Here is a 25,454-nt window from a genome sequence, read left to right on the forward strand (position 1 = left end):
TCAGAAACGATCAAGATACTGTAAATCGCCTATACTTCAACGAAAGAAAAGATTGCCTTAGTCCAGAATACTGCTTACCCTTAGTCTCTGACCAAGTCTAAGCAATTTGGTTATCTGCTTCCCAAAGCTTCATTAGATGAGGAAGAAAATGTAAATGAAATGTGAAAGAGAAAGGTCTACCTCTGTGCAGGCCTCCTGACAGCCAGGAGATAAGAAAGCAAAAGTCCTAACGACAAGGACTGGGACATAGGATTGATGACAGCGTACCGCTCACACCGACGCCACCTCCATCAGCAGACCAGCCGACCAGCCGGGTGGCTCTAACGAGGACCTGGCATCCCCTCCCACGATCAGATGCCCGAGGCCATTGCGTCTCTCGTCCTCACATGGTAATGAGTGTTTCCGAGCCGATTCTGAGTCAGCGGTGCAGACATGAAATTCAATTAAATGAAGGATGCAGGAAGATGAGTTGTTTTGTGAGAGTAGCTTCTATCGAAATGAAGGAAAATAGCCGTGCTTAACGGTGGACCCTCAGCTGCAGGAAAAACCCTGTTAGTTAGATTGTTTGAGGTGACTTCACGACCCTGGACCCCCACCAGCTTGGCACCTGTAGGATGGGATGTGTGTGTCTGTGTTAGTCACTCAGTTGTATCTGAGTCTGCAACCCCATGAACTGTAGCCCACCAGGCTCCTCTGTCCCTGGGATTCTCCAGGCAAGAATACTGGAGTGAGTTGCAATTTCTTCCTCCAGGGGATCTTCCCAACCCAGGGCTTTAATCTATGTCTTCTGCGACTCCTGCATTGCAGGTGGATTCTTTACCGCTAAGCCACCAGGGAAGTCTGTAGGATGGGGTGGATGACGTCTTCTTTGAATTCAACAGCCTGTCCCTAGGTTTTGCCTAATGCCTGCCCTGCACAATCCCAGGACGGTTTGCATCTGGGAAATGTCAGGTGCGCTGACATTGGCTGGAGGGAGAAAGAATGGAGGTGGTGTCTGTGGGTCCCACCAGGGTCCAAGCATCTGTCCAGGATGGGCACCAAGTGGACTTCCCGGGGCCGGGGGTGTGCATGGCTGCTCTCTGCCATCTGGTGCTTGCACACGCATGCCCCAGCCTCGGTGTCTGTAATCACATCTCCCCTATCTGCATCTCCCCGCTCTTCCTGGATGAGCCTGATCCACGGAGAGGTAACACGTGGCAGCTATGTGGGATCTGCCTGGAAAAGAAGCTTTCATGGATAACTCAGAGCCACGGGGGACCTGGGGAGGCCTGGTGGAGGAGTTCTGTGAATACCCTCGGTCATTCAGAAGTCAGTACAAATAGAGCGCTGGTGGGCACCAAACTCTCCTCAGCCGCTGAAGAGCAGGACTGAAAATCTCATCCCTGGGGACTTCCCTGGTGGTCCAGTGGTTCAGAATCCACCTTGCAATGCAGGGGACACAGGTTCGATCCCTGGTCTGGGAGCTAAGATCCCCCCTTCCATGGAACAGCTAAGTCCATGTGCCTCAACTACCCAGCCCACTCGCTCTGGAGCCCCCCAGCCGCCACCAGTGAGCCTGCATGCCACCACTAGAGAGTCTGTGTCCATGTGGAAAAGACCCTGCCTGCCTGCACCTGAGACCTGGCAGAGCCAGCCCTGCTCTAGAGAAGGACAATAGCCTGCTTCTTCAAGGCAGACCAGAAAGCATGCCTTGAGGTTTAAAGCCTGGCCTTGGGCTCAGGGCAGGGCGGTTCCTGAGTGATGACGCTTGAGGATCACTCACTGAAATTGGCTGGTTCCTTGCAGCCTGGCTTCCTGCAGCTGCCCCCAGGTAAATTACTCCCCGTGATGAGTACAGTGCCACGATGCTGGTCTTATAAGATGCAGTCCCTTGGGGCAGACTCTTTCCTGGAGACTTCTGTTAGGGTGTAGACTTCCCCCGGGTTAGCTCTGAGAGGTCTTTCAACCTTGTCTAGTTGTGTCCTGGACTCGGTTCCCCAAGGCTTCCCTCCGGCAGTGGTAACACCAATCTGTCATGGTTGTTGCAAACGCAGCTTCCCTGCCCCTTGCTTCACTGAATCTGTATTGGGTGTTTTCGAGGCAGGCCGTGGATGACTCAGGTGCAGCCCATCCAAGGACCAGCCGGGAGGTCCAGCTACCTGGAAACTGGCCTCCAGGGGACTGGGGTCTTAGCCATCCTCCAGGCTTAGAACCACAGAAGCGGTTACAGAGGCAGGGGTGAAAATGCTACTTGGGGTGTGCTCCCCAGGGAAGGGTCTCGGAGATGGAAAGGGGGCTGTGGAAAGCAAGTGGAGCAAAGGAAAGGACTGGGAGTGATGGGAGAAGTGGGTAGTCACGTTAGCCAGAGCTTTATCTTCCTTCCTGCTCCTTGGCCAGGCTCCATTCCTCCCTGGAAGTTGAGACAGGGCATGAGTTAGAAGATGGTCCGCCCATCGTGAAACAGAACAGAGGGGCGAGGTCTCAAGGCCTGAGCCTCGTGGAGAGGAAAAGAGGGCACGAAAGGAAGAAAGTGGCCTCTGCTGAGCTCTAGGTCCTCTCAGGCTCATGAGATGTCCCCCAACCTCGGCTTACGAAGAAGAGTAAAGCAAGCTAGCCTAAATGGCAAATGTGTCCAGTAGATTCAGACAGATGGGAGGTGTTCAAACCAGAGGCCACTGTTTCCTGTTCAAAGAAACGTTTAATTTTTTTGATAAAGGGACACGAAAGTGGCCCATTTGTCAGCCGTTGATTGTGTTGCTGTCTGATTGGGTCCGTGGGGCCCACTGACACCCCCAATTAATGCGAGATTGGGAGCCCCTTTGAGTCACAGTCAGGCGAGTCTGTTTTCCTTTATTTGGTGAACAGGGGACTTAACAGGATCTTAGCGGGCGGACTCAGGTTATTCCAAGGAGATATCTCCTTGGCCAGTCTAATTATCTGCTGCTCTGTTTTGCTTTTGCAAAACAAGGAGCTCTAACGGGAGCCCTGCTCTCTAGTTGCCTGGAAACTAGTGCTTTTAGTACCCAAAGTCATCACCAAGCCCTTCTAGGGGAGGCCGGGAGAGCCACGAGCTCTCCCAAGCCATCAATTTCTCGGGAGCCAGGTGTGAATCAGTGAAGCAAGAAGAGGTGTTGTGCCCCACAGCTGCAGACAGCTCGAGTCCCTGCGTTTCCATAGACCAAGTCAGCGGGCAGCCTGAGGGTGCAGAGAACCCACAGAGACCAAGAAAGGTGCCGTGACATCGTGTAACCCAAGAGACACAGGCACCCAGGGCGGTCCATTGGAAGCCACAGCAGCTTGGACTTCAGAGCCGTCCCCGCTGGTCCTTCCGGCCTGGTTCATATGGGCCCTCGCTCTCTGGCTTTCTAGGTCCACAGCCAGGTTGATAGGAAGTGCCCATACCTGCTGCCTCGGGCCCCGTCCCTAGGCCCCATCCGTAGGCCAGACTGCTTCTGCCAGTTCAGAAGCCTCAGGGAAGGTTGGCTTTGTGGCTTCTTCCAGCTACCCCCCACCCCTCCACCTTCCTTGAAGAAGTGTCTGCCTATTTCTTGGTTAAGCCCTAAGTTTCTCCCAGGTGGACAGGTCAGTGATGGTCAAAATGTTCAGCTCATCTTCTATAAGTTGTGGAGGTCAGTCTCGTGCCAGGTCTGGTTCATATCACAGCCCGGGCACCATGACATCCCCCGGGTGAGTGGTGGGGGACCCACTCTCTCCTGGTCTGTAGAAGACGCACCCCGAAGTGCAGACCAGCAGAGGGCAAAGGCAGGCCTCCCCACCCTGTGCCCCAGGACAGTTTGTGCCGAAGCCAAGATTCTCCAGCCAGCCCTCCCGGACCCAAGGAGATCTGCGCTTCTCTCGCTTTCCTCCCCCTCTGTTCTTGGGCTCACTCCTTCTTTGCACGGTGTTCATCTGTTTCACTCCGTCTTTCCCTGCCTCGAGCCCAGCCCTGTGCTGTGGGCAGCCCGTCATCAGAGCGGGTGATAAACCCAGCCCGCGCTTGGGAGTCTATGACCTGTCTGTCCCCACTCTCCCCTCCTTCTGTCTCTCCCCAACCCTGCCGTCCCCCCACAGCTGAGTCCTGTCTCCCGGGGACCGGGCTCCCTTCCCCACCTCCTCCCTTCACCCGGATGACAGACAGCATTTTCTCAGGCAGGGTCTGTCATTCTGCGTGTGGATTTGAACACCCGCCGTCTGGCTTCCAGGGCCGTAGAGACACAGGAGACGGTCAATGCAGGGCTGTGGTCACTGAGTCGCGCCCTCAAGGTGCTTTGAATCACTTTTATGGGTCATTGCTTCTGGTTTCCCTTCAGCCAATTGTTTTGACTTGCCTGGTTCACAGTCCGTATTTGGCATAGCTCAGGAAACCTCCTGTGTGTGCCCATGCATGTCTCAACCAAGATGGGTTCTACCAGAAAGGCCTATGGGTAGCCTGGCATTAGTTAGCGTCACTCCCCAAGTAGCTTCGAGACCTGGTGGGGTCTCTTTTTATATCGGAGTAATCTATATAAAAAAAGATGGAAAGAAATAAAGGACATGTATGCCATTGTGCTAAACCTGGGTGTACTGACTGGTGGGCAGGAAAGCTGCAAGGCCTTGAACTTGGATGTGTCAATAAGGGAACGGAGTACTCAGGTGTAATGAGCAAGGGATACGTACAGCCTGACGGACGGGAGCCCCGAAGACTGCCCTTCTGGGGGTACAGGGATGACAGCAGTTCATGTGGGAGTGAAAATGAGTGGAAGTATTAATCGCTCAGTCATGTCTGACTCCTTGCAACTCCATGGACTGTATTCTGCCAGGCTCCTCTGTCCTTGGGATTCTCTAGGCAAGAATATTGGAGTGAGTTGCTATTTCCTCTTCCAGAGGATCTTCCCGACCCAGGGATCAAACCTGGGTGTCCCGTATTGCAGGCAGATTCTCTGCCAACTGAGCCGCCAGGACTGGGGAGTGATCACAGCTCCATCCGTGGTGGCTGCAGTCAGCCCTCCTCTGCCCTCCCGAGGAGGGATCTTCAGCGAAGACTTGAGCAGCACTTTCCCTGAGCAGCGTTGCTGGAAAGGGCTCAGGAGAGGAGGGCGAGCCCCAGGAGACAGCTTTTCATCTCAGACGTGGCACCTGGCCAGGTGAATGATGGCCTGGGAGAATACTGTTGGGACACTCGTATTTCGTGGGAAACCAGGAAGGATGGAAGGGCTCTCTGCTCCCCGGAGGAGAGGCGCCCGGGTGGTGGAGAGGTGCCTGCCTTCCGGGGGCCTGGGGTGAGGGCCACACTCGCTCTCTGCAAGGCTGCTCTTTTTTTTAAATCTCTTCAGGCTTTTGACACCATCCTCCCTTTTTTTTCTGATGACCAGTTTATTGCACTTTAAAAATCAACACGATGTGAGATGTTAACACTTTCCTGGACTGTCTGACATCTAAAAACCATTCTTTCTGTAAATCACACATTGATTTTTTTTTTTCTTTCTCAATTCTGTACTGCATTTGGCTTTAGCCCTGGCTTATGGGAACATTACAGCGCCGTCTTGTTTTATTAGGAATCTGAGCCCTGTGCTTTATTATCCATCGTCCTGTCTTCTCACTGATGGTGCCTGGCGTGAAACCAGAGGCGGCTCTAGGAAACTTTAAAGAGAATCCATCAGACCATGAGGCTCAGCTCGGAGGCTCTGTCATCCAGGGCAAGGCTGGTTCCTGGGGAGAGGAGCCAGCCTGCGGCAAGGGGAGCCTGCAGGGCCAGGCCTCTCCCATTCCCCACTTCTTCCTCCGGTTTCCTCCTGCAACGGGTAACACATCAGTGAGCCTCCACACACACCTGTGCTTCTGGCTCCGCATTGTTCCCTGAAGGATAGGGCTATTTTCAGGATTTTTTTTTTTTTAATGAGAAGAACATAAAAAGTATATAGCAGTAGCTGGCATGTGGTAAATGCTAAATGATGTTGACTATTATTTTTGTAATCATTAATCACAATCAGATTATACATTTATCGTAGTCCCTTGAGTGAAAGTGTTAGTCATTCAGTCATGTCCGACTCTTTGCAACCCCATAGACTGTAGCCCGCCAGGCTCCTCTGTTCATGGAATTCTCCAGGCAAGAATACTGGAGTGGGCTGCCATTCCCTACTCCAGGGGATCTTCCCGACTCGGGGATCAAACCTGGGTCTCCTGCATTGCAGGTGGATTCTTTACCATCTGGGCCACCAGGGAAGCCCAGGTTTCCTGTTATTTTTGTCACCATTAGTTATAGCTAGATTATGCATTTTATCACAGTCCCTTGCAGTTTACCCATGTGCAAAATGACGATGAGAAAGCCAGCCTGACTTGTAAGTGCAGGCTATGCATGTGTTTACCATCAGCAGGAGCTTAATGCACCCTTATTACGATGGAAACCATGGGCTTCCCAGGAGGCTCAGTGGTGAAGAGTCCATCTACCAGTGCAGGAGACGTAGGAGATGCAGGTTCGATCCCTGGGTTAGGGAGAGCGCAGCCCACGCTAGTGTTCCTGCCTGGGGCATCCCACGGACAGAGCCTGGCAGGCCACAGTCTTTAGGGCCACAAAGAGTCAGAAACCACTGAGCTCGCACACACACAAACACACGAATGCATTTCCCACTGGAGCCTGAGGCCAGGAGCCAGCAGGGCGCCTTCCACCCACCACCGCCGCCGTCTTCTTAGTGGCCAGATCTGAGAATTCACCTTTGGTTTTCTCTTGCCTTTCCCCCATCCTTTCTTGGCTGCTCTGGGTCTTCACTGGGACATGCTGGCCCTCTAGTTCCAGACCTTGGGCTTAGCTGCCCTGCGGCTTGTGGGATCTTAGTACCCCCACCAGCGGTTGAACCCAAGTCCTGTGCATTGGAAGGTGAATTCTTAACCACTGAGCCACCTGGGAAACCTCACTCTTGTTGGGTGAGTGTTACATTACCCTCCCTGGTCTCTTGTGCAGGTCCTCGGGTAGTTCATGGAAGGACACGCTAAGTGGTCTCCGGCCCCTCGGTACCACCGTCACGCCTGAGTTTGCATCCCACCTTCCACCTCAAGACCCTGTAGCCTCTGTTGCCAAGAGGAGCCCCCATGGGCTCTGGTTCCCGTCCACCCGCCAGCTGCCAACCATGGATCTGGGCTCCAGAGGCTGGTGAAAACCTTCTCATTATCTCGCTACCAGCACCGAGCCAAGCTCTGAGTCACCCTGTCCTTTGCAGGATGAGAGAGGGAGAGACAAAATCTGTTTTTGAGGGGAACCTTAGAACACAAAGATGAAGGCAAAGATGAAACTGACAAATATGTCATTACCAGCTTGAAAAACAGCCAGCTTGCGACTGACCTGCTTTGAAAAGTTGGTGGGTGCGGGGGTGGCTTGCTGGTGATTTCATTGGAAAGGGAGGCGACACTGGCCGGCCCAGCTCCCCAAGAGCTGCACGTCAGTGGAGGGGGGAGGGTACCTTCGTCAGACTGACGTGGTTCCCCGCCCCGGGGTGGGTGACCCTTTGTGGCGGGTCTGCAGAACCCCATGACTGACCGCTGTCTCCCACCCCTGCCGTCATTCACTTTTCCTCTTCTTTCCAGGCTACAAGCGGCAGACGTTTGATACAGCTGTCACTAAGTGCAGGGTCCGACCCAAACTCCCTATCTGGGAGCAAGAGCCGGGTGACTTGCAGCCCCGTCACTCGGTCCAGCCCCAGTGGTCCCCGCGCTGTCTGCTCGCTGATGCCGATTATGCTTGTCTTGTTCATGAGACAGACCCTGGGGCTCCCTTAGGGGAAAGCAAGCCATCACAGGGGAATCCCAAGGGCTGGAACTACAGGAGGAAGCCTGCCACCCTTGCTAATGACCCAGGGCCCAGGACCAGTGCACAGTCCCCTGGGTGGGGGCAGGGGTCCGCTTCAGTTACAGTTACGGATGAATAAAGGGAGGTTTGGGGTAGGATGGGGTGGTGGTTAGGACATCATTCTAGGCTATAGACATGCCCTTTGCCCGGGCAAATGCAGAAGAGTTTTACCCTCATTTCCGTCACTGCTTTGCCACTCTGGAGGTCCAGGGCTCGCAAGCCAAGGGTTACAGCATGGCACACCGCTCCCCCCGTACCCCCTCCTTGCTGTGACCCCACTTTCACCTCCCACCTCCCCAGAAGACCAGCCATCATGACGGCCCCTCACTCAGCCACATGGGGCATCCTTGGAGAGATACTTGACGAGGCTCAGAGACAGGCTTGAGGACGGAGTAGAAGTGGTCATGGGGAGAGTCCTGTGGTTGGCCCCCTCTGGGCTCTTAGCTTCAGAGCATGTGGGTGAAGCTGTTGGATCTGAAAGAAATGAATAAACCATCATCAAGGGAGATCGGAGAGGATGAGGCAAACAGAGGCAGTGGAAGCAGCTGACAAGTAACCACGTCTGCCAGGTTGTTGCAGGCAGGGGACCCGAGTGCGGGCTCTGGTCTAATGCTCACAAATGAATTGTCCGAGGAGACACACGTGCTGACAAAGCGAGGGACTTTATTGGGAGGGGCCCCGGGGGGAGAGCAGCAGGCGAGGGAAGCCGGAGGACGGCCCTGCCTCGTGGCTCGCAGCCTCGGGTTGACGGTGCTGGGGTTAAATTCTGGGTTGTCTCTGCCCAATTGTTCTGACTCAGGGTCGTTCCTGGTAGCTTGAGCATCGCTCAGTAGTTAGATTCTAGCCAGAAGGGTTCTGGGAGGTTCATGGGACGCATGCACTGGGACCCCCTCTCTCCCTTTGCCCTTTCCCCAGTTCTTCTGGTTGGTGGTAACTTGTTAGTTCTGCGTTCCTGACCAGGACCTCCTGCTGTGAGATAACTCATACAGGTGGTTTACCGTGATGCTTGGAAAGGGCAGGCGGTTTCGGTCAGTGGTTCCTGTAACAAGGTGACCTGAGCTCCTGGGAGGCAGGACTGGCTGTGACCAGGTGAGCTGGGGCTGCCTTGTTGCACTGGGTACTGCCCCCCAGCTTCCCGATCTAGGAAGTTCCACTAAGCTTCAATTCAGAAATCGCTTCTTTCATGCAGCCCTCCCTGATTCTTCCAAATCAGGCTGGCCATTCCTTCTTAGAGGGTGGCTTCCTTGGCTAGAACATCTGTATTTCAGTGCACCTGCAGTTCTAAGCAGGTGCTTGGGAGGGATGGAGTAAGCAGTCAGTAAGTCCTGTGAGTTGAATAAGACGCACAGAAGAGTGAATGTCCTTTTATTAAAATACGGTGATGTGATGGGGAGACGGGTTTGAGACTAGCTTGTTCTGTGCTGTGCTTAGTTACTCAGCTGTGTCCGACTCTTTGTGACCCTGTGGATTGCAGCCCGTCAGGTTTTCCTCTCTCCATGGGATTTTCCAGGCAGAAATACTGGAGTGGGTTGCCAGCCCTCCTTCAAGGGGTCTTCCCAGCCCAGGGATTGACCCACATCTCCTGCGCTGGCAGGTGGGTTCTTTACCACTAGCACCCCCTGGGAAGCCCCAGCTTAGAAAGCTCTTAATTATCTTGAATTCTCGCAGGCAGTATTCCCAAGGAAAAAAAGTCCTACAAAACACAGGTTCTGCGAGATGTTAACAGGCGTTATCTAATAAAAGGGTTCTGGTGTCAACTCCATTTGGAAAACAAAGTTGTACAGGTTTCTTCACTGCAGGTAATTCTTCAGGCCTTAAAGGTTCAGGTGAAATCTGAATATTCAAGGTCTCCAGAACTCATTAGGTTGGACCATATGAGATTTCTGTTTTATAGTCCCAGAAAAAAAAAAAGCAACAGTTAAATAGCAGTGATTTCAGATGGTTCAATGCAATATTTGACTATAGAACCCATTTGTGTGGTTATTGGAGCTCCCTGGGGCTCCTTTTGGAAAACATTGATGTGCAGGACCTTGGTTTTCCTTTTGGAGGAGGGGAGGGAGATGAGGCTGAGAAAGGAGATGGCAACCCACTCCAGTATTCTTGCCTGGAGACTCCGATGGACAAAGGAGCCTGGCGGGCTGCAGTGTGTGGGGTCGCAAAGAGCTAGACACGGCTAAAGAGATTTAGCATGCAGGCACGTACGCATGCACTCAAGAAGATGGGGAGGCGGCTGGAGGGTTCACAGATGAGAATCTAACTCACATGGAAAGCCTTTCCACGGTTACAGCCTCTCCCTGGAAATCCTAGTATGACTGTCTCCACCTCCACCACACAGCAGCCATCTGCAAACCACAGTCTAGGGTGAGAACGCTCTAGAAAAATCGAATGTTTATCTGCTGGAGCAGGCCATAGGCCTACATCCTCAATCTCAAACAAGCAACAGTCCAGATGGGCCCGGAAAGCCAGGGCAGCCATAGCAAGCAGGAGTGAGCAGACGCCACGGAGCCTGGAGCCCCCTTGGCCTGCTGGTCGTCTGTCTGTTGTTGAAGAAGAGAGCCGTGTTTGAGCAGGCGGGGAAGGAGGGGCTGCGGTGGGTCTACGGACGCATGGTTGGGGCAGCACACACCACTCCTTTGGGGGAACCCCGACAGCAGCGTGCCCACGGCCGCCTGGTGCCTGTCGAGGGCCGGCTTTGCTAACCTGAGGTTAGCCATGTGGGTGTCTTTCCATGTGCCTGTTGGCCACCTGCATGTCTTCCTTGGAAAACATCTGTTCAGGCCTTCTGCCCATTTTTCAATCAGGTTGTTCAGTTTTCGGACAGTGACTTGGATGCTGTTGATGGATTTTGGGTACTGACCCACTGCTGGTTGTATCCTTTGCAAGTATCTCCTCCCATTCGGAGGGCTGTCTTTCCCTTCTGTCAGTGGGTTCCTTTGCTGTGTGAGAGCTTTCAAGTGTAATTGGTGAAGCGCTTTCAAATCTCAGCCTTCTGTTTAGAACGCTGATCGCCCCCCCCGCCCCCGCCCTGCATCAGGGTCGCAACAACGTCATAGTCCTCACCTCCATCCCCTATTCTCCAGGGGTAGCCCACGTCTGTCTTGCATCCCGCCCCCCCCCCCCATAGGAAACACAGGATTGGACATACCAGGCAGGAGAGCAGGTTCTCCAGGAATGCAGGAGCTGGTGATAAAGCCGGTCAGGGGAGGATTTTCTGAGCGCCCGCTCATCTGTCTTGAGCATGTCTTGGATCAAATCTGACATTAATTAAAAGCAGGCCTCTGGGCTCAGAGCACCTTGCCGGCTGAGTTGAATATTTTATTACTATCTGGCATTTACACCGGACTTTAAATTTGCCAAGTGTTTCACGGTGATTTACGGGGCCGTCTTTGCCGCCCCTCTGCGGGGTGCGCGCCTGTTCTGCCATGAGTCAGCAGTTTGCTCCAAGGCCATTCTCCATCCTCCTCTTGCTTGCTGCTTCTTTCACTCCTGCTTCTCTAGTTAGTCCTCGAGAGATGCTTCATCCTGGTGGGTTTAGTCCTAACCGTCCTTCCAGCTTCTTTGCCCATCTGTTGTTGTTGTTGTTGTTGTTTAACCACAGTTAAAAGTAACAATTGGGAAAGAAAGGAAGGAAGGAAGGAGGGACAGTAGTAGCTAATTAAGACCAGGGCGTGCTCATTCACTCGGTGGTTCCGACTCTTTGCAGCCCCATGGACTTCCCTGCAGGCTTCTCTGTCCATGGAATTCTCCAGGCAAGAATCCGGGAGTAGGTTGCTACTTCTTACCCCAGGGGATCTTCCCGACCCAGGGATCAAACCCACGTCTCTTGCACCTCCTGCACTGGCAGGTGGGTTCTTTACCACTAGCACCCCCTGGGAAGCCCTAGAAAGTTAACCCCTAGAAGATGGAATGAATGCCAGAAAGGAATCAGGAAGGAGTCCACTTGGCCTTGGGACCATCCTCTTCAAATGGGAAGAGTTTAAAGCCTTAGGCTTGCTCTTCCTTCTCATCACATAGCGACCTGATTATATAGAGAATACTGTGTTAGCACCCCGATATTGTAAATTTACTTTTTATCTGGATTGAATTTTTTGAATTGTCTTGAGAGTAAGTCATAAATGAAATATTATCTACAGAGCAATATCAAACGCCGAAATTTTGATAAAGGTGGAAATAAAGCAGAGGTGGGAAGCATATGTTCTGCGTTCCTCAACATTTATAAGGGACACTCAACAGTAACTGATAAAGAAGAAACCATGGAGCTATCAACAGACTCTCTAAATCAATACTGTGATAAAACTTAAGAAACCAGTATATTAATATGTTATTTAAAGTGACAGTGGTACCCATCAGAGAATTGAAAGTCAGAATTGTTGAGAAATATATTGCCTCTTGGAAGTAAAACTAAGGATGGGGAATTGGAGGTAGGGAAATTATTACTTTAGACTTTTTCTGAGCATATTGAGTTTTTTTTTTTCAAGTGAAAGTATATCGCCATGATTAAAAAGCAGTAAGCAGTGTGATTGAAAGCAGCCACTTTTAAATTTCAAAATTAGAGTGTGAAGTGAAGCCTCTTTTTGTGCCTAAAGTCTTAGAAAAAGTAAAACTGGAAGATGGTTTTAGGAAAAAACCGTGGTGTTGAAAGGGTGTGGGTACATCTCAGACACAGGAAGGAAGGGCGGAGGTGCAGTGAGACTTCAGGCTCCAGGGATAAATCAGACAGAGACATAAACACTTCAGGGCCAATTTTCTTGCTGTCATCGTGCCCGTGACATTCTCTCCTCCTGCAGGTCAGCTTTGTCTACAAGACGTGGACTCAGGAGAACACAGCCCCTGACCTTTCCACGCTGTGCGTGATGACCCAAGGCTGGGCGGGCGGGTTCACCCATCAGAGCCACGACCACGTGGGGCCCGCCCAGAGGAGCACCGAGGGCCCCCACCTGGCACCTGGCGATCACAGAACTGGGCTGGGGGAGGCAGAGAGTGGATTTCCTCCTCTGTTAACCTCCCAGTAAGAAAACGAGGACCACCCCCACCGGCCTCGTGAGCCGCATGCGTTGTACTAGATACCATCTGCCTTCAGTGCCGAAAAGCATGACAGTGATCTGAGGCGTCAGTCTTTTCTTTGTCTGGCTTTTGGAAATGCTTTGGTGAGAGTCAAGTATGGGGAGGGATAAACAGGTTATTCATCATCCTAAGAGAACTGCCAAAGTCTAATTTCATGCAGAAGTCCTCCAAGGGGCTTTAAAAAATATGTCTCTTCCCAGTTTCTTAGAGGAATCATAAAACCATGACTATGTGCCCCCCTGCACCTCCAAAGGTGTCCCCTACAAGGAGTTAGTTGTACCTTGACTCTGCTTGTGGGGCAGAGTGTGGCCAGGCGCGCCCACAGCGATGAAGGTGTGTCTCCCAGGCAGCTGGCCCCAGGGTGCCCTTCCCTCCAGCAAGGCTGTTCGAAAGCATCGATTCTTTGGTGCTCAGCCCTCTTTATGGTCCAACTCTCACATCCATACATGACTACTGAAAAAACCATAGCTTTGACTCTACGGACCTTTATTGGCAAAGCAATGTCTCTGCTTTTTAATACGCTGTCTAGGGTTGTCATAGCTTTTCTTCCAAGGAAAAAGTATCTTTTAATTTCATGGCTGCAGTCACTGTCCACAGTGATTTTGGAGCCCAAGAAAATAAAATACGTTCTTTGTATAACCAAATCACTTCGTCGTACAAGAGGAATTAGCAATGTTGTAAATCAACTGTATTTCAATAAAAATAAGTAAATAAGAAAATAAGGAATAAATAAGAGAAAAAGAATTGGACTTAAATCCACCTCTTCTGGAACACCTCTATTTTCATCTTTCCCAACACTTAACTTCATCCCATATGAACAGCAGGGTTCACAAACCACAGTAGAAAAGTGTGTCAAACTACTTTTTCTAAAAAAAGATAAGTTTAAGTTGATAACTTCCATTCTTTATTGGACCTTTTCAAGACCCCATAGGAATTCCATGGCAATGGAATTCTGTGGCACTACCTAGTTGGATAGACCAATATTTTCTTTAATCAATGTGTGATATTTCAGAGTTCCAATCTTCCTGGGTTTCCTTCCCACAGGCCAGGAAGGGGAATTCACATATTGGGGGCCAGTATCACCCAAAGCCTCCTCAAGCTGTGGGATCAGCTTGGCAGGAAGGCAGCAGGACTGCCTGTGGTGTGTGAGTCCTTGATGGCCGGGAGGGGACATCTACTGTCGTGTGGTGAGCACTGCCCCCTCACCTGGCCTGATGTCCATCTCCCAGCTTGGCGACAGTGACCAGGTGGGCGGAGGAGGGGTCTAAGCTGAGCTTGCCCGGCCCCCTTGGTGGCTCCTGAGGCCGCCCCCGTGGCCCCCGTTGCCCCATCCAGCAGCTGATGCTCCAGGCTGGTTATTTGTCTGTTTTCAGTGAGTGACCTGATCATGAATAATGTTCAGACTTGCTCCTAAAGCATAAGTAGTGGTAAAGCATCATCCGGCTAGAAGGGCCATTATCGGACAACCCGCTCCTCTCTGCTCAGCCCCTCTGTCTCTCCCCATCACAGTCTCTGACTGGGGAGTAGCCGCGTGGCATGGCTGAAATACAGAAAGGGTGGAGAAATGATCCGAGATAGGGGGGCTTACTTGTTCCCACCTCTGGAACAAGAGAAAACTGACTCACACGGCAACACTGCAAGCAGAGGGGCGCAGCCCAGGGGAAGGCCCGGGATTAGCTTGCTGAAGGGAGATGGAGACGCTCTCTCCCTGGTGGAGAGCTAGCCTCCGAAGGGGGTGGCTGCTCCCCGGTCAAGGAGGAACAGAAGGCCCGTGCCCCGCTCCCCATGGAGGGTGGGGAGAGACGGAGATTCAGGAGGGATGGGAGATGGTGAGAGGCAGACCCCCACCCGCAGAAGAGCAGAATGGGCAGGGCAGGTTTCGAGGTTGTTCTCAAGGTTGCCCTCAGGACTCTGACTCCCTGCATCCCTGGGGGCTTATAACCCCAGGTTTGGAAGTTTGTCTTCCTTCTCTCTGCGCTTGGCTTAATGGCAGCAGCTGTGAAAAGAGGCCTGGCTTACTAATAATATTCCAGCCACTTTGGATTCTTGTCTTAGTTATCTCCCTGATTTGCACTTTTGGTGGAAGCCCTGGGGTGTGCACACCAGTCGCATTTTCCCTCTTCCCTGTTCCACCCAGCGGGCTCTTTCTACCACCAGCTGGTCTTCAGTATCTGCCTTCATTCCCATACTTGTGCTCTTGCCGGGTGGGTCATTCGTCTTGGTTTCTCATGAGCTTGACTATCAGGCACTCCTCCACCTTCAGAGGCAACTGCAGCCATATTCCCTTCCTCCGTTACCTCTTCTTCCTCTCCTTTATTCCAAATCAGGGGGGAAACTGCGTTGGCCAACACCCAAGACGTGCGCGCGTGTGTGATCAGTCGTGTGTGTCCGACTCTTTGTGACCCTTTTGACTGTAGCCCTCCAGGCTCCTCTGTCCATGGGATTCTTCAGTCAAGCACTGGAGTGGGTTGCCATTTTCTCCTCCAGGGGAATCTTCCCAACCCAGGGATCAAACCCGCGTCTCCTGTGTCTCCTGCATTGCAGGGTGACTCTACCTGCTGAGCCACCTGGGAGGCCACCGTGTGTGCATTTGGCGGCAGCGGCTGTGGTACTCTCTGTGGGCGTGGCCAAGCTACGGGGCGGGGCAGAGGCTGTGGTACCCCGCTGTGGGCGTGGCCAAGCTATGGGGCGGGCCAGAGGCTGTGGTACCCTCTGTGGGCGTGGCCAAGCTATGGGGCGGGGCAGAGGCTGTTGTACCCGTTGTGGGCGTGGCCAAGCTTCAGGGCGGGGCAGAGGCTGTGGTACCCTCTGTGGGCGTGGCCAAGCTTCAGGGCGGGGCAGAGGCTGTGGTACCCTCTGTGGGCGTGGCCAAGCTACACGGCGGGGGAGAGGCAGGATGCGTTCCCTTTGCTCAGAACCTCCTTGGGATGTAGATACTTGGATGCCAGCCTGTGCTGCCCACACCTGGGAGAATATCTGCAGCCCATCTCAGCCAACTGGGATGGTGAGGGGACTGGGGGACTGAGGGTCAAGCCTGGCTCTGCCCCTCGACGCCCTGTCACTGTGGAGGAGCCCTTTCTCTCCTACATTAGTTGGATAGCCTCCCCGCACCGCCCCCCGCCCATCTCCAGAGCTGTTGGGAGCATTAGTAAGTCAAGTGCTAAATAACTAGAAAGGGTTAGTTTGCTAATTAATGTAAGTCCTATTGTCAGGGCTGCACTATCATTTACGTTAAATGACTCATTCGAGCAGAATCTTTAACAAAAAAGCCACCAGCTGCGGTTTATGGTTTAGAAAAGCAAGTTTTCTCAAAGGGAGGGATTGGCCCCTCTGGTGTCAGGGAACCCTGGCCTGTCTCTGCTTAGCTTTTACACCTGGTGAAGAACGTTGCCCCAGAGACCCCACACTAGCTGATGGGAGTGGGTTGTGGTCTGGGCTCTGTTGGTACAAAACAAGATTGAGAACTGCAGACTTGTGAACCCTGGGCTCCCCGAAGGTGGGAGACAGGCCCGATGGAGGCAGCTCAGATGCCCTCTAACTTTATCTTCTCGGGACCATGGACAGCTCCTGAGATTCGAGGGCCACGTAAGAGGCTGCCTCCCCGTGGATCGCAGGGCTGCCTGAAACCCTTAGACATATCCATCGTAGCCAGGCCTGAAATTCAGCCCCCAGTGATATGTGGAACCTTGCCAAGGACACTCATTCTTTTTGAAGCTTGTCAGATGCATCAGGCTGTCCTGAAAGTTTTGAACTTTTATTATCCAAATTCCTCCCTGGAGTGACAGCTTCTGCATTGCCCACCCTTGGAGGAAATCTCTGAAAGAGAAAGAAAAGGACCAGAAGCTATCAAGACTGAGGAGCCTTGACCTCTGAATCAAAGCTCCCCCCTTTCTGGCAAGCATTTTTAATTAACAAAAAGGATTAAAACAGTCAAATTCAAATGAACTCCAGGACTCAAAAACTTCAGTTTCTCAACATCAACGTGTAATAGAAAAACCCACTGACCTTTACAAATGTAAGATTCGTTCTTTACGTCGAGTTCCCTTATCTGCAAACAGAGCATCATGCCTGTTTCAGAAATGAGCCTTTGCAGGACCTGCTTTTAACCTGTGTCATGTCATGCTGAAATCCTGCTATTCTGATTTCTTACGAAGAAGTGGAGAAACTGCCTGTTCTGAACAGCTGAATGAGTGTAAGCGTGTGGAGTGACTATAAAGTATGCAAAAAGGACCGTAAGGCTTGCCAGTGTGATGGAGTGTGTGACTGGTTCCATGGTACCCCCACCAAGCGGGTCCGACCATGCGTCTCCCTGCCCTGGAGGAGACAGCACTAATCCAGCCCACCATGGCCTGCTCGTTTTGGCTTCTGAGCCAGCTTCGGTGCTGTGTGCAAGTATTGCTGTCGTTTAGTCGCTCAGTGTGTCTGATGGTTTGTGACCCCGTGGACTGTAGCCTACCAGGCTCCTCTGCCCATGGGATTCTCCAGGCAAGAACACTGGAGTGGGTTGCCATTTCCTCCTCCAGGGGATCTTCCCGAGCCAGGGAACAAACCCACATCCCCTGCATTGGCTGGCGGGTTCTTACCACGGAGCCACCTGGGAAGCTGATATGCACGTGTAATATTATAGAAGAATGATTCCTAACGCCTCGTGTGTCTCTATGTCTCTTTCAGAGGGTCTTGCGGTTGGAGTTGGATTTGGGGCCGTAGGAAAGACGGCATCGGCCACCTTCGAGAGTGCCAGGTAAGCAACACCTTGTGCCTTGGTGTCACTGCACCAGCTGGTACCTTGGATGAGTCGTCTGCATGGAGCTGTGCAGCACCCCAGCCCCCCAGCTCTGACTGGTGGAGGCGAGGAGGACGGCAGGGGTGCTCACACCTGAGAGAGATGCTCCATCAGAGAAACAGGCTTATGCCAAGTTCTTCCAAAGCTAGCTAAGGGGGAGCTGTTTTGGAAACCAACCGTGGATGCAACTGCATGCTGTTTTCCAAACACTTTAAAATGGATGAATCACGATAAGATGATGTTCTGAGGGGTTGATTCCAGGACCCGCCGGCAGATGCTTGAATCCGCCAGGGTTCGAGTACCATGATCAACCTCAGTATGCGCCAGGCCCATATCCGAGAATTCAGCCCCAGTCGGATGGAAAGGCCGGGGGAACCACAAAGGCAGCAGCTGGCCGTCCCGACCCCTCCCTCTCTTCCGAGCCCTTGCTTTCCTCTCCCTGGCTGCTGCCGCTCCCGATTTCCTCTCTCTCACGTCTGCTCCTTCCCCGGCTCTCCTGCTGGCTTCGCATCCGATGGCCCCTCCTGAAACGCTCATGTTCCCTGGCGCTCCATCTCCAGGGCCCCCCTTCTTCTCACTCGGCGCTCTCTCCCTGGCTGTTCTCCCCCACCCCCAGGGCTTGATTCAACACCTCTTTGCCGACGATGCCCACGCTGATCTTCAGCCTCAATTTCTCTCCCGCACTTACGCGTACGGGTCCAGGCTGAAGGAGGGCTCGTGGTGCCATCCATCCAAGGGCAGAAGACTCAGAGGCCCGTAGGGGATGAAGGATAGCAGAAGCGGGCGCAGGCGGTCAGGTAGGGCCAGGCGGGGGTTACGGGGTCCGCTGTGACTTTGGAACAGCCAGCACAAGTGCGATCTCAAGGTGCTCAAAACTTTTTAATTAATTAATCTGTGGCTGCGCTGGGCCTCTGTCGCTTTATGGGACTACTGTACTCTGTTGCGGCATGCGGGCTTTGTGGGGCTACTGTACTCTGTTGCGGCGTGCGGGCTTTGTGGGACTGCTGTACTGTATTGCAGCGTGCGGGCTTTTTGCTGTTCCTCTTGTGTAGAGCAGGGGCCCAGTGGTTGTTGCGCCTGGGCTCGGCTGCCCTGTAGCATGTGGGATCTTCCCAGACCAGGAATCGAACCCAGGTCCCCTGCACTGGCGGGCGAATCCTTTACTATCGGACCACCAGGGAAGTCCCTGGAAATCATGATATTTTGAAAACATAATTCGGCTCAAAGTGGTGGTCCGGTGGCCACTGGCTTCTGTGTTGAGTTCATTCGACTGTCCTCTGACCGGTACAATCTCAAAATCGACTTTTTTCCCCCGAAGGCAATGTCACTGCTTCCTTCAGTGGTTGGCCCTGGGTCTGTGGATCATGGTTGCCAGGAACTGCTTCCTCACAGAATCCCACCCTCCCTGCTCGGTCCCCACCTTTCCTGGGGTCTCTTTGCACCCCGTTGCATCCTTTCCTCAAGACTCTCAGCTGCCATGGGGCCCCCATGTGTCCGTCTAGTCACTGCAGTCGCTGGACTCTGATGCTACATGTGAAGGGGCCCGTCTGCTCCATGAAGCCCCAGACGCGGGCGTGGGCTGCCACGTCGTGGGTCGAGATTTTTTCCTTTTTCTCGATTCTCATTCCTGCCTGTCAGACTCGCAAGTCGCTCCCTCGCCCCGACTCCAGGGTCAGCATTAAACAAGATGCCTGCGGCGATGATCCCAGGAGTTGGTAGATGGGTGAAGCCCTCAGAATGTGAGGATCGTCACCCAGACCCAGAGCTTGATTGGCCTCATCAAGCCCGCGGGCTGCGCTTCCTGCCCCGGGCATGGCGGGGGGGGGGGGGAGGTGGCGTCATGCCCTGGCCCAGCCATCTGACTTCCACTTGGCTTGGACCACGCGGACCATCAGGGTGGGCAGTGTCGGGGCGCTGAGGGGCCCTCCTGAGTCCCGGGAGCCGCGCACGCTCCAGAGATGTCCGTGCTAGCCAGTGACAGCCCGCCCTGGGCACCGCGCTCACGGCCTGGCTTCCCGTCTGGTGGCGCCTCGTCTCCCCCGACACCAAGGTGTCAACTCCGATGTCCCTCTTTTCTGTCACCCGTGCTTCCTGCTAAGCTTTGTGTCTCTGAAGAAAGTAGAAGAAAATTCTTTTCAACCCAGCTCCCCGCTTCCCGAGACCAGACAGATCCTCTGAGTTATGTAAACCCTCCACAGGGCTCTCCATTCGCGATTGGGCTGGGGAGGCGGGGCTGTTTTCAGCCTCATGACACCCTCTGATAAACCAGCCTCCTTGGGGGATTTTATGCCCCTCTGACTGCCCGCATTGCCCCTGTGTCCAGGGTACGGAGCGTGGGGAATGGTGGGGAGAGTGGGTCCATACAATGCGGGCCACAGAGATGGAAGGAGGGTGGCCTCACGCAGACCCTGTCCTTCAGTCCGTCTGCCCCACTTACAGATCCACACACAGTTCGTGGTTTGGGTTCTTCCTTTCAAATTCCTCTGATCTTACTGCAGAACAGCCCCCGCCCCCAGTCAAGGCATGTAAGCCTTCTCTGCCCTTGGCTCATGCTGCAGACCGTGCAGGGTTTCGTGGGAGGGAGAGAGGAAGATAAAAAAGAGAAAGACAGACTAATGCTAGGGGGAGGGGTGGTGTAAAAACAGTCATCAGACGATTAAATGCATCTTTTGAAAGAGAGGTTTTGCTTTTTAAAATTCCAATTCTGTGTAATTAGCAAGTGACGTGCCTAAAACGTTGACATGCAGAGGTGGAAGATAAAGGGTGACAAAGACATGAGGTGCATGCTGATCGAGAGAAAGCGGGTATTAACAGTTTCAGCCTCAGACCAGGCAGACGCGAAGGCGGAAAGCCGCTGAGAGAATAAAGGTCAGTACTTAATGACAAGAGAAACAAGGTACCCGGCTGACATAATGATCCCGCGTGTGTACGCTTCCAGCAACATCAGCCTCACAAGCCTCAGGAAAAACGGTCAGAATTGCAAGGAGCAACAGTCAGAAGCCCAGTCGTGGTGGGGAGAACAATTCCCCTTTCTGACGCTGATAAAATGGGTAAAGCGTCAACAAAATGTGCGTATGTGGACCCCCCAACCCAGCAGTTAGGAAAACTTCAACCTTCTTCCCAAGCACACGGTGTGGGTGTTTCCCAGAAATAACAGCACTGTGCCACAGAGAAAGTGAGAACACGCCCAGATCAATACCATTCAGACCAGACTCTCTGACCTCGGTGCCACGAAATCGAAAAATAGCAACCAGATCGCTAAAGCAATTGGTCAGTGGATGGCGAAGCCCTCAGGCACCCTGAGATGAGCGCAGGTAGGGAATGCAAACCAGATGGTCCAAGGAATCAGTAAACGAGGTCCTGGCCTCCCCTGGCCTCAGGGGTGCTTCCGAGAACGGAGCGTCTCATCAGGAGGCTGGGGCCGCCCGCTTGGAGGAGGTGGTTAAGAGCGCGTGGTGCCTCCACCTACAGGCAGGTGACATCACCAAGGTGCGTGCGGTTCACCTGGCAATTTATGGAAGTGAGACCGAAGGCCAAAGGAGAAGTACCTTCTCCAGCAAGAGGCTGACAACCTTGGTGGGTTCCGATGCCAAAGTGACAATTTGAACCTTAACACCGCTCAAGGGAAGAATTCTGGTGGGGGGGGGGGAGGTAGACGGATCCCTGTGAAGAATCCAGCCACTGGACAGATGCTGTTGACACCTTGTTACGTGTTGTTTTAAGGGCGACAGAGAAGTTAGAGGAGGAGTCGATGATGGTGGGGATGAGAGGCTGATGGGAGGAGGGGGTTTAGACTCAGAACCGACAGGCAGCGTCTGTCACCTGATTCTTTCATCGAGTGGGAGGGAGAGTTCAAGTTCAGGAGATGTAGGTAATCACATAGGTAGATGGGAGGGGCTGAGGGGGAGGGAAGGACAGGCCTGCGTGGATCTGGGAGGAGAAAAGAGTTGCCTGGCATATGCCCGTGATGTGTGGACCGAGCTAGCTGGGCCAGGCAGAGCTCTCTGTTTAGTGCAGGGGTTGGCAAGTGGGCCCAATCGGGCCCAACACTTGCTTCTATAAATAAAATTTTATTGTAGCACAGCCATGGCCAAGTTCACCATCCAAGTTGTGACACCAGCTTCCAGAAAAGACTAATGTGTTGTTGTTAATTCAGTAAGTGGTGTCTGACACTTTGTGACCCCCATGGACTGCAGCACGCCAGGACAGGCTTCCCTGTCCTTCACCATCTCCTTGAGTTTGCTCAAATTCATGTGCATTGAGTCAGTGATACCATCCAACCATCTCATCTTCTGCTGCCCCCTTCTCCTCTTGTCCTCAATCTTTCCCAGTATCAGGGTCTTTTGCAAGGAGTCGGCTCTTCACATCAGTTGGTCAGAGTATTGGAGCTTCAGCTTCAGCACCAGTCCTTCCAATGAATATTCAGGATTGACTTCCTTTAGGATTGACTGGTTTGATCTCCTTGCAGTCCAAGGGACTCTCAAGAGTCTTCTCCAGCATCTCAGTTTGAAAGCATCATTTCTTTGGTGCTCAGCCTTCTTTATGGTCCAACTCTCACATTCATACATGACTCCTGGGAAAACCATAGCTTTGACTGGAGGAGGAAATGACAAACCACTCCAATATTCTTGCCTCAAGAATCCCACAAACAGTATGAAAAGGCAAAAAGACTACAGGTATCTGTGTTCATGTCACCCAGTCATGTCTGACTCTTTGCAACCCCACGGAACCCTGCCAGGTTCCTCTGCCCCTGAAATTCTCCAGGGACAAGAACACTGGAGTGGGTAGCCATCCCCTCCTCCAGGGGATCTTCCCAACCCAGAGATCAAACCTGGGTCTCCCGCAATGCAGGCAGATTCTTTACCATCTGAGCCGCCAGGGAAGCCCTGCCATCCTTTGACTGGAGGAAGGAATGGCAAATCACTCCAGTATTCTCGCTGCGAGAATCCCATGAACAGTAGGAAAAGGCAGAAGTCCCCCTGCGGGGCCCCAGTGAGTAATTTGCATACGGCTGCTGCCATCTAGTGTTCAGATGCTGTTGCTTCGTCGCTGCCCTGGCGCCCTCCCCATCACCAGCCTTCCACCTGGCCAGCCTTCCTCCCCCAGTTGGTGGCCTACATCTTCAGGGGACCCATTCAGAACCCAACATCTCCTGGAGGAAGACGAGTCTCCGCCAGTGGTTCGAGGGAATCACGGCTTGCTTCTTTCCAAGCAGGTCCCACAGCAGTTTCTCTTTGGTTTCACCACAAAGCCGTTCTCCATCCTGCCGTTCCTTGGGGAGTTGGCTGCTTAAGCGGTTTTCCCTCCTGAAGTGTCATTACCTCCAGAGAGGAAACATGCCCTCAGCTCTTAACTCAGCGGCAGACATAATTCAAACCAGCAGGGAGAGTGAGGCTATTTATGCTTCAGATTTGGCCTCACGTATCACATGCATCCTACTTAAGCACGAGTAGAGAGGCGTCTGTAATCCGAGAACACACCCTGACCGGCTGGCAAGGCAAACATCCCGCAGCTGGCTACCTGCAGCAGAGGAGTCTGGCCCGCTGACCTGACGGAACACTACGCAGAATCCACAAAGCACATCCCCAAGGTATTCCTGGACCTTTTTTTTTCCTTTCCTGCTGAGTGCCCCGGCCAGCCATTGCTACCCAACACCCAGACACTTGGTCAAGGATGCCTGCAGTCTTGGCCAGCATCTGGACCTGACATGGCTCATTGAGTTCCACATTGCAGGCATCAGAACAAACTTTGAAGTCTGTGTTTGCCGCTCAGATCAAAGAGCAAAGCCAAAGTCAGGTATATCCTTCTGCCTGGCTTGAAAGCCGATATGCAGGTTGAAATATTAGCATTCATTTAAGACAGCAGCCATTAATCAGCTAAGCAGCCATTTGTTTAGAAACAAAGACGGTAGTAGACGCGTTTTCCTGCTCATTAGTCAACAGTAATCAGTTGACGGGTACGTAGACCTATATGTGCACATCCATGTGTCCCAGTTGTCCACCTACTTCTCAAGTTTAATCCGGAAAACACGTTTGCAAGATAAATGCAGAGTGTTGAAGGGGAGACTCCGATGACGCGGTGAGAGGAGACGTTTGGTCGCTCAGCAGTGTCCAACTCTTTAACGGCCCCATGGACTGTAGCCCGCCAGGCTCCTCAGCCCATAGAGTTTTCCAGGCAAGTATACTAGAGTGGGTTGCCATTTCCTTCTCCAAGGACTCTTTCCAACCCAGGGATTGAACTCGCATCTCTTGAGTCTCCTGAATTAGCAGGTGGGTTCTTTCTGAACCACCAGGGCAGCCAGGAGCACTGTTTTTGGCTACACCACGTGCCTTGCGGTATTTTAGTTTCCTGCCAGGGATTGAACCCATGTCTCCTGGCTTGACAGGTCGATTCTTTATCACTGAGCTACCAGGGAAGCCCTGGAGGGCACTTGGGGAAATAAAACATAAATTCTTTCATTGGTGTTCACTCAGCATCTTTTGGAGAAGGCAATGGCACCCCACTCCAGTACTCTTGCCTGGAAAATCCCATGGACGGAGGAGCCTGGTGGGCTGCAGCCCATGGGGTTGCTAAGAGCTGGACATGACTGAGAGACTTCACTTTCACTTTTCACTTTCATGCATTGGAGAAGGAAATGGCAACCCACTCCAGTGTTCTTGCCTGGAGAATCCCAGGGACAGGGGAGCCTGTTGGGCTGCCATCTCTGGGGTCACACAGAGTCGGACATGACTGAAGTGACTTAGCAGCAGCAGCAGCATCTTTTAAGGAGCAGGCTGCCAGGGCCATCTCCACATCGCAGGCAGCTCTGCTAACGCCCTAGACCTCCCTGTGGCGGGACCAAGTTCCCAGACTTCTGGGGAGCCCTGACAAGACCGTCTCTTCCTCAAGGAGGAAGTCTTCACCTTCTGAATTGCATCTCGGCTTTCCTGGGTTGGGGAAGCCACAGCCCAGTCTTGGCTCGCTGCAGAGCGGTCTCTCGCCTGAGACGTGGAGCCCCAGTGTGAGGACACACCCTGCCCAGCCGCACACACAGACTCCTCCCTACCGCCTTCCATCATGTCAGCAAAACTGGAAGTAAATTCTTGTGCTGCTTTTTTATTTGCAGTAGCAGGTGGCACTTTCCATTCTATTTGAGCAGACAAGTTCTTCTCTTGAACCCGTTAAACTGCCTTGCCTGGAATTCTTCAGTTCAATCGCTCAGTCGTGTCTGACTCTTTGCATCCCCATGGACTGCAGCAGGCCAGGCTTCCCTGTCCTTCACCAACTCCCAGAGTTTACTCAAACTCATGTCCATTGAGTCAGTGATACCATCCAACCATCTCATTTTCTGTCGTCCCCTTCTCCTCCTACCTTCAGTCTTTCCCAGCATCAGGGTCTTTTCCAATGAGTCAATTCTTAGCATCAGGTGGCCAAGGTATTGGAGTTTCAGCTTTAGCAACAGTCCTTCCAATGAATATTTAGGACTGATTTCCTTTACCATTGACTGGTTTGATCTCCTTGCAGTCCAAGGGACTCTGCAGAGTCTTCCAGCCTGGAATTCTAGAATCGTCTATTGACAGCTCCTCCCCATAAGTACATTTTACTTTCCCGTCCCCCAACACAGCTGCCTAGCCTTCCCTTGAATTATCAGGCAAGGTGGAATCGGCAGCTTGTTGGCAGACAGCGCCACCGTGCGGCAGTGGGGCGTCAGGGCGGGACTCTGGGTCCCCCGCACCTGGCCTCCTGCCTGTGCCCTGGGCTCTCACTACCTACATTTCCGTTTCCAGCCGTGTCACGTGAGAAAGGAGGGTGGCAGCTATGGTTCCAGGA

The 25,454-nt window shown here is 52.8% G+C and overlaps 1 protein-coding gene across 4 annotated transcripts in view; it reads left to right on the forward strand.

Moving 5' to 3' along the window:
• SLC39A11 (solute carrier family 39 member 11) overlaps positions 1-25,454 on the forward strand; it is a 281,978-nt gene that overhangs the window by 217,826 nt on the left and 38,698 nt on the right. For all 4 annotated transcript variants that reach the window (XM_005694468.3, XM_005694469.3, XM_018063902.1 and 1 more), the window contains exon 7: positions 17,534-17,603. In XM_005694468.3, coding sequence (XP_005694525.2) covers positions 17,534-17,603 — 70 coding nt within the window. The remainder of the gene's footprint in view (positions 1-17,533; positions 17,604-25,454) is intronic.

This window comes from Capra hircus, chromosome 19 (genome assembly GCF_001704415.2).
Source record: "Capra hircus breed San Clemente chromosome 19, ASM170441v1, whole genome shotgun sequence".
Classification (NCBI taxonomy): Eukaryota; Metazoa; Chordata; class Mammalia; order Artiodactyla; family Bovidae; genus Capra; species Capra hircus.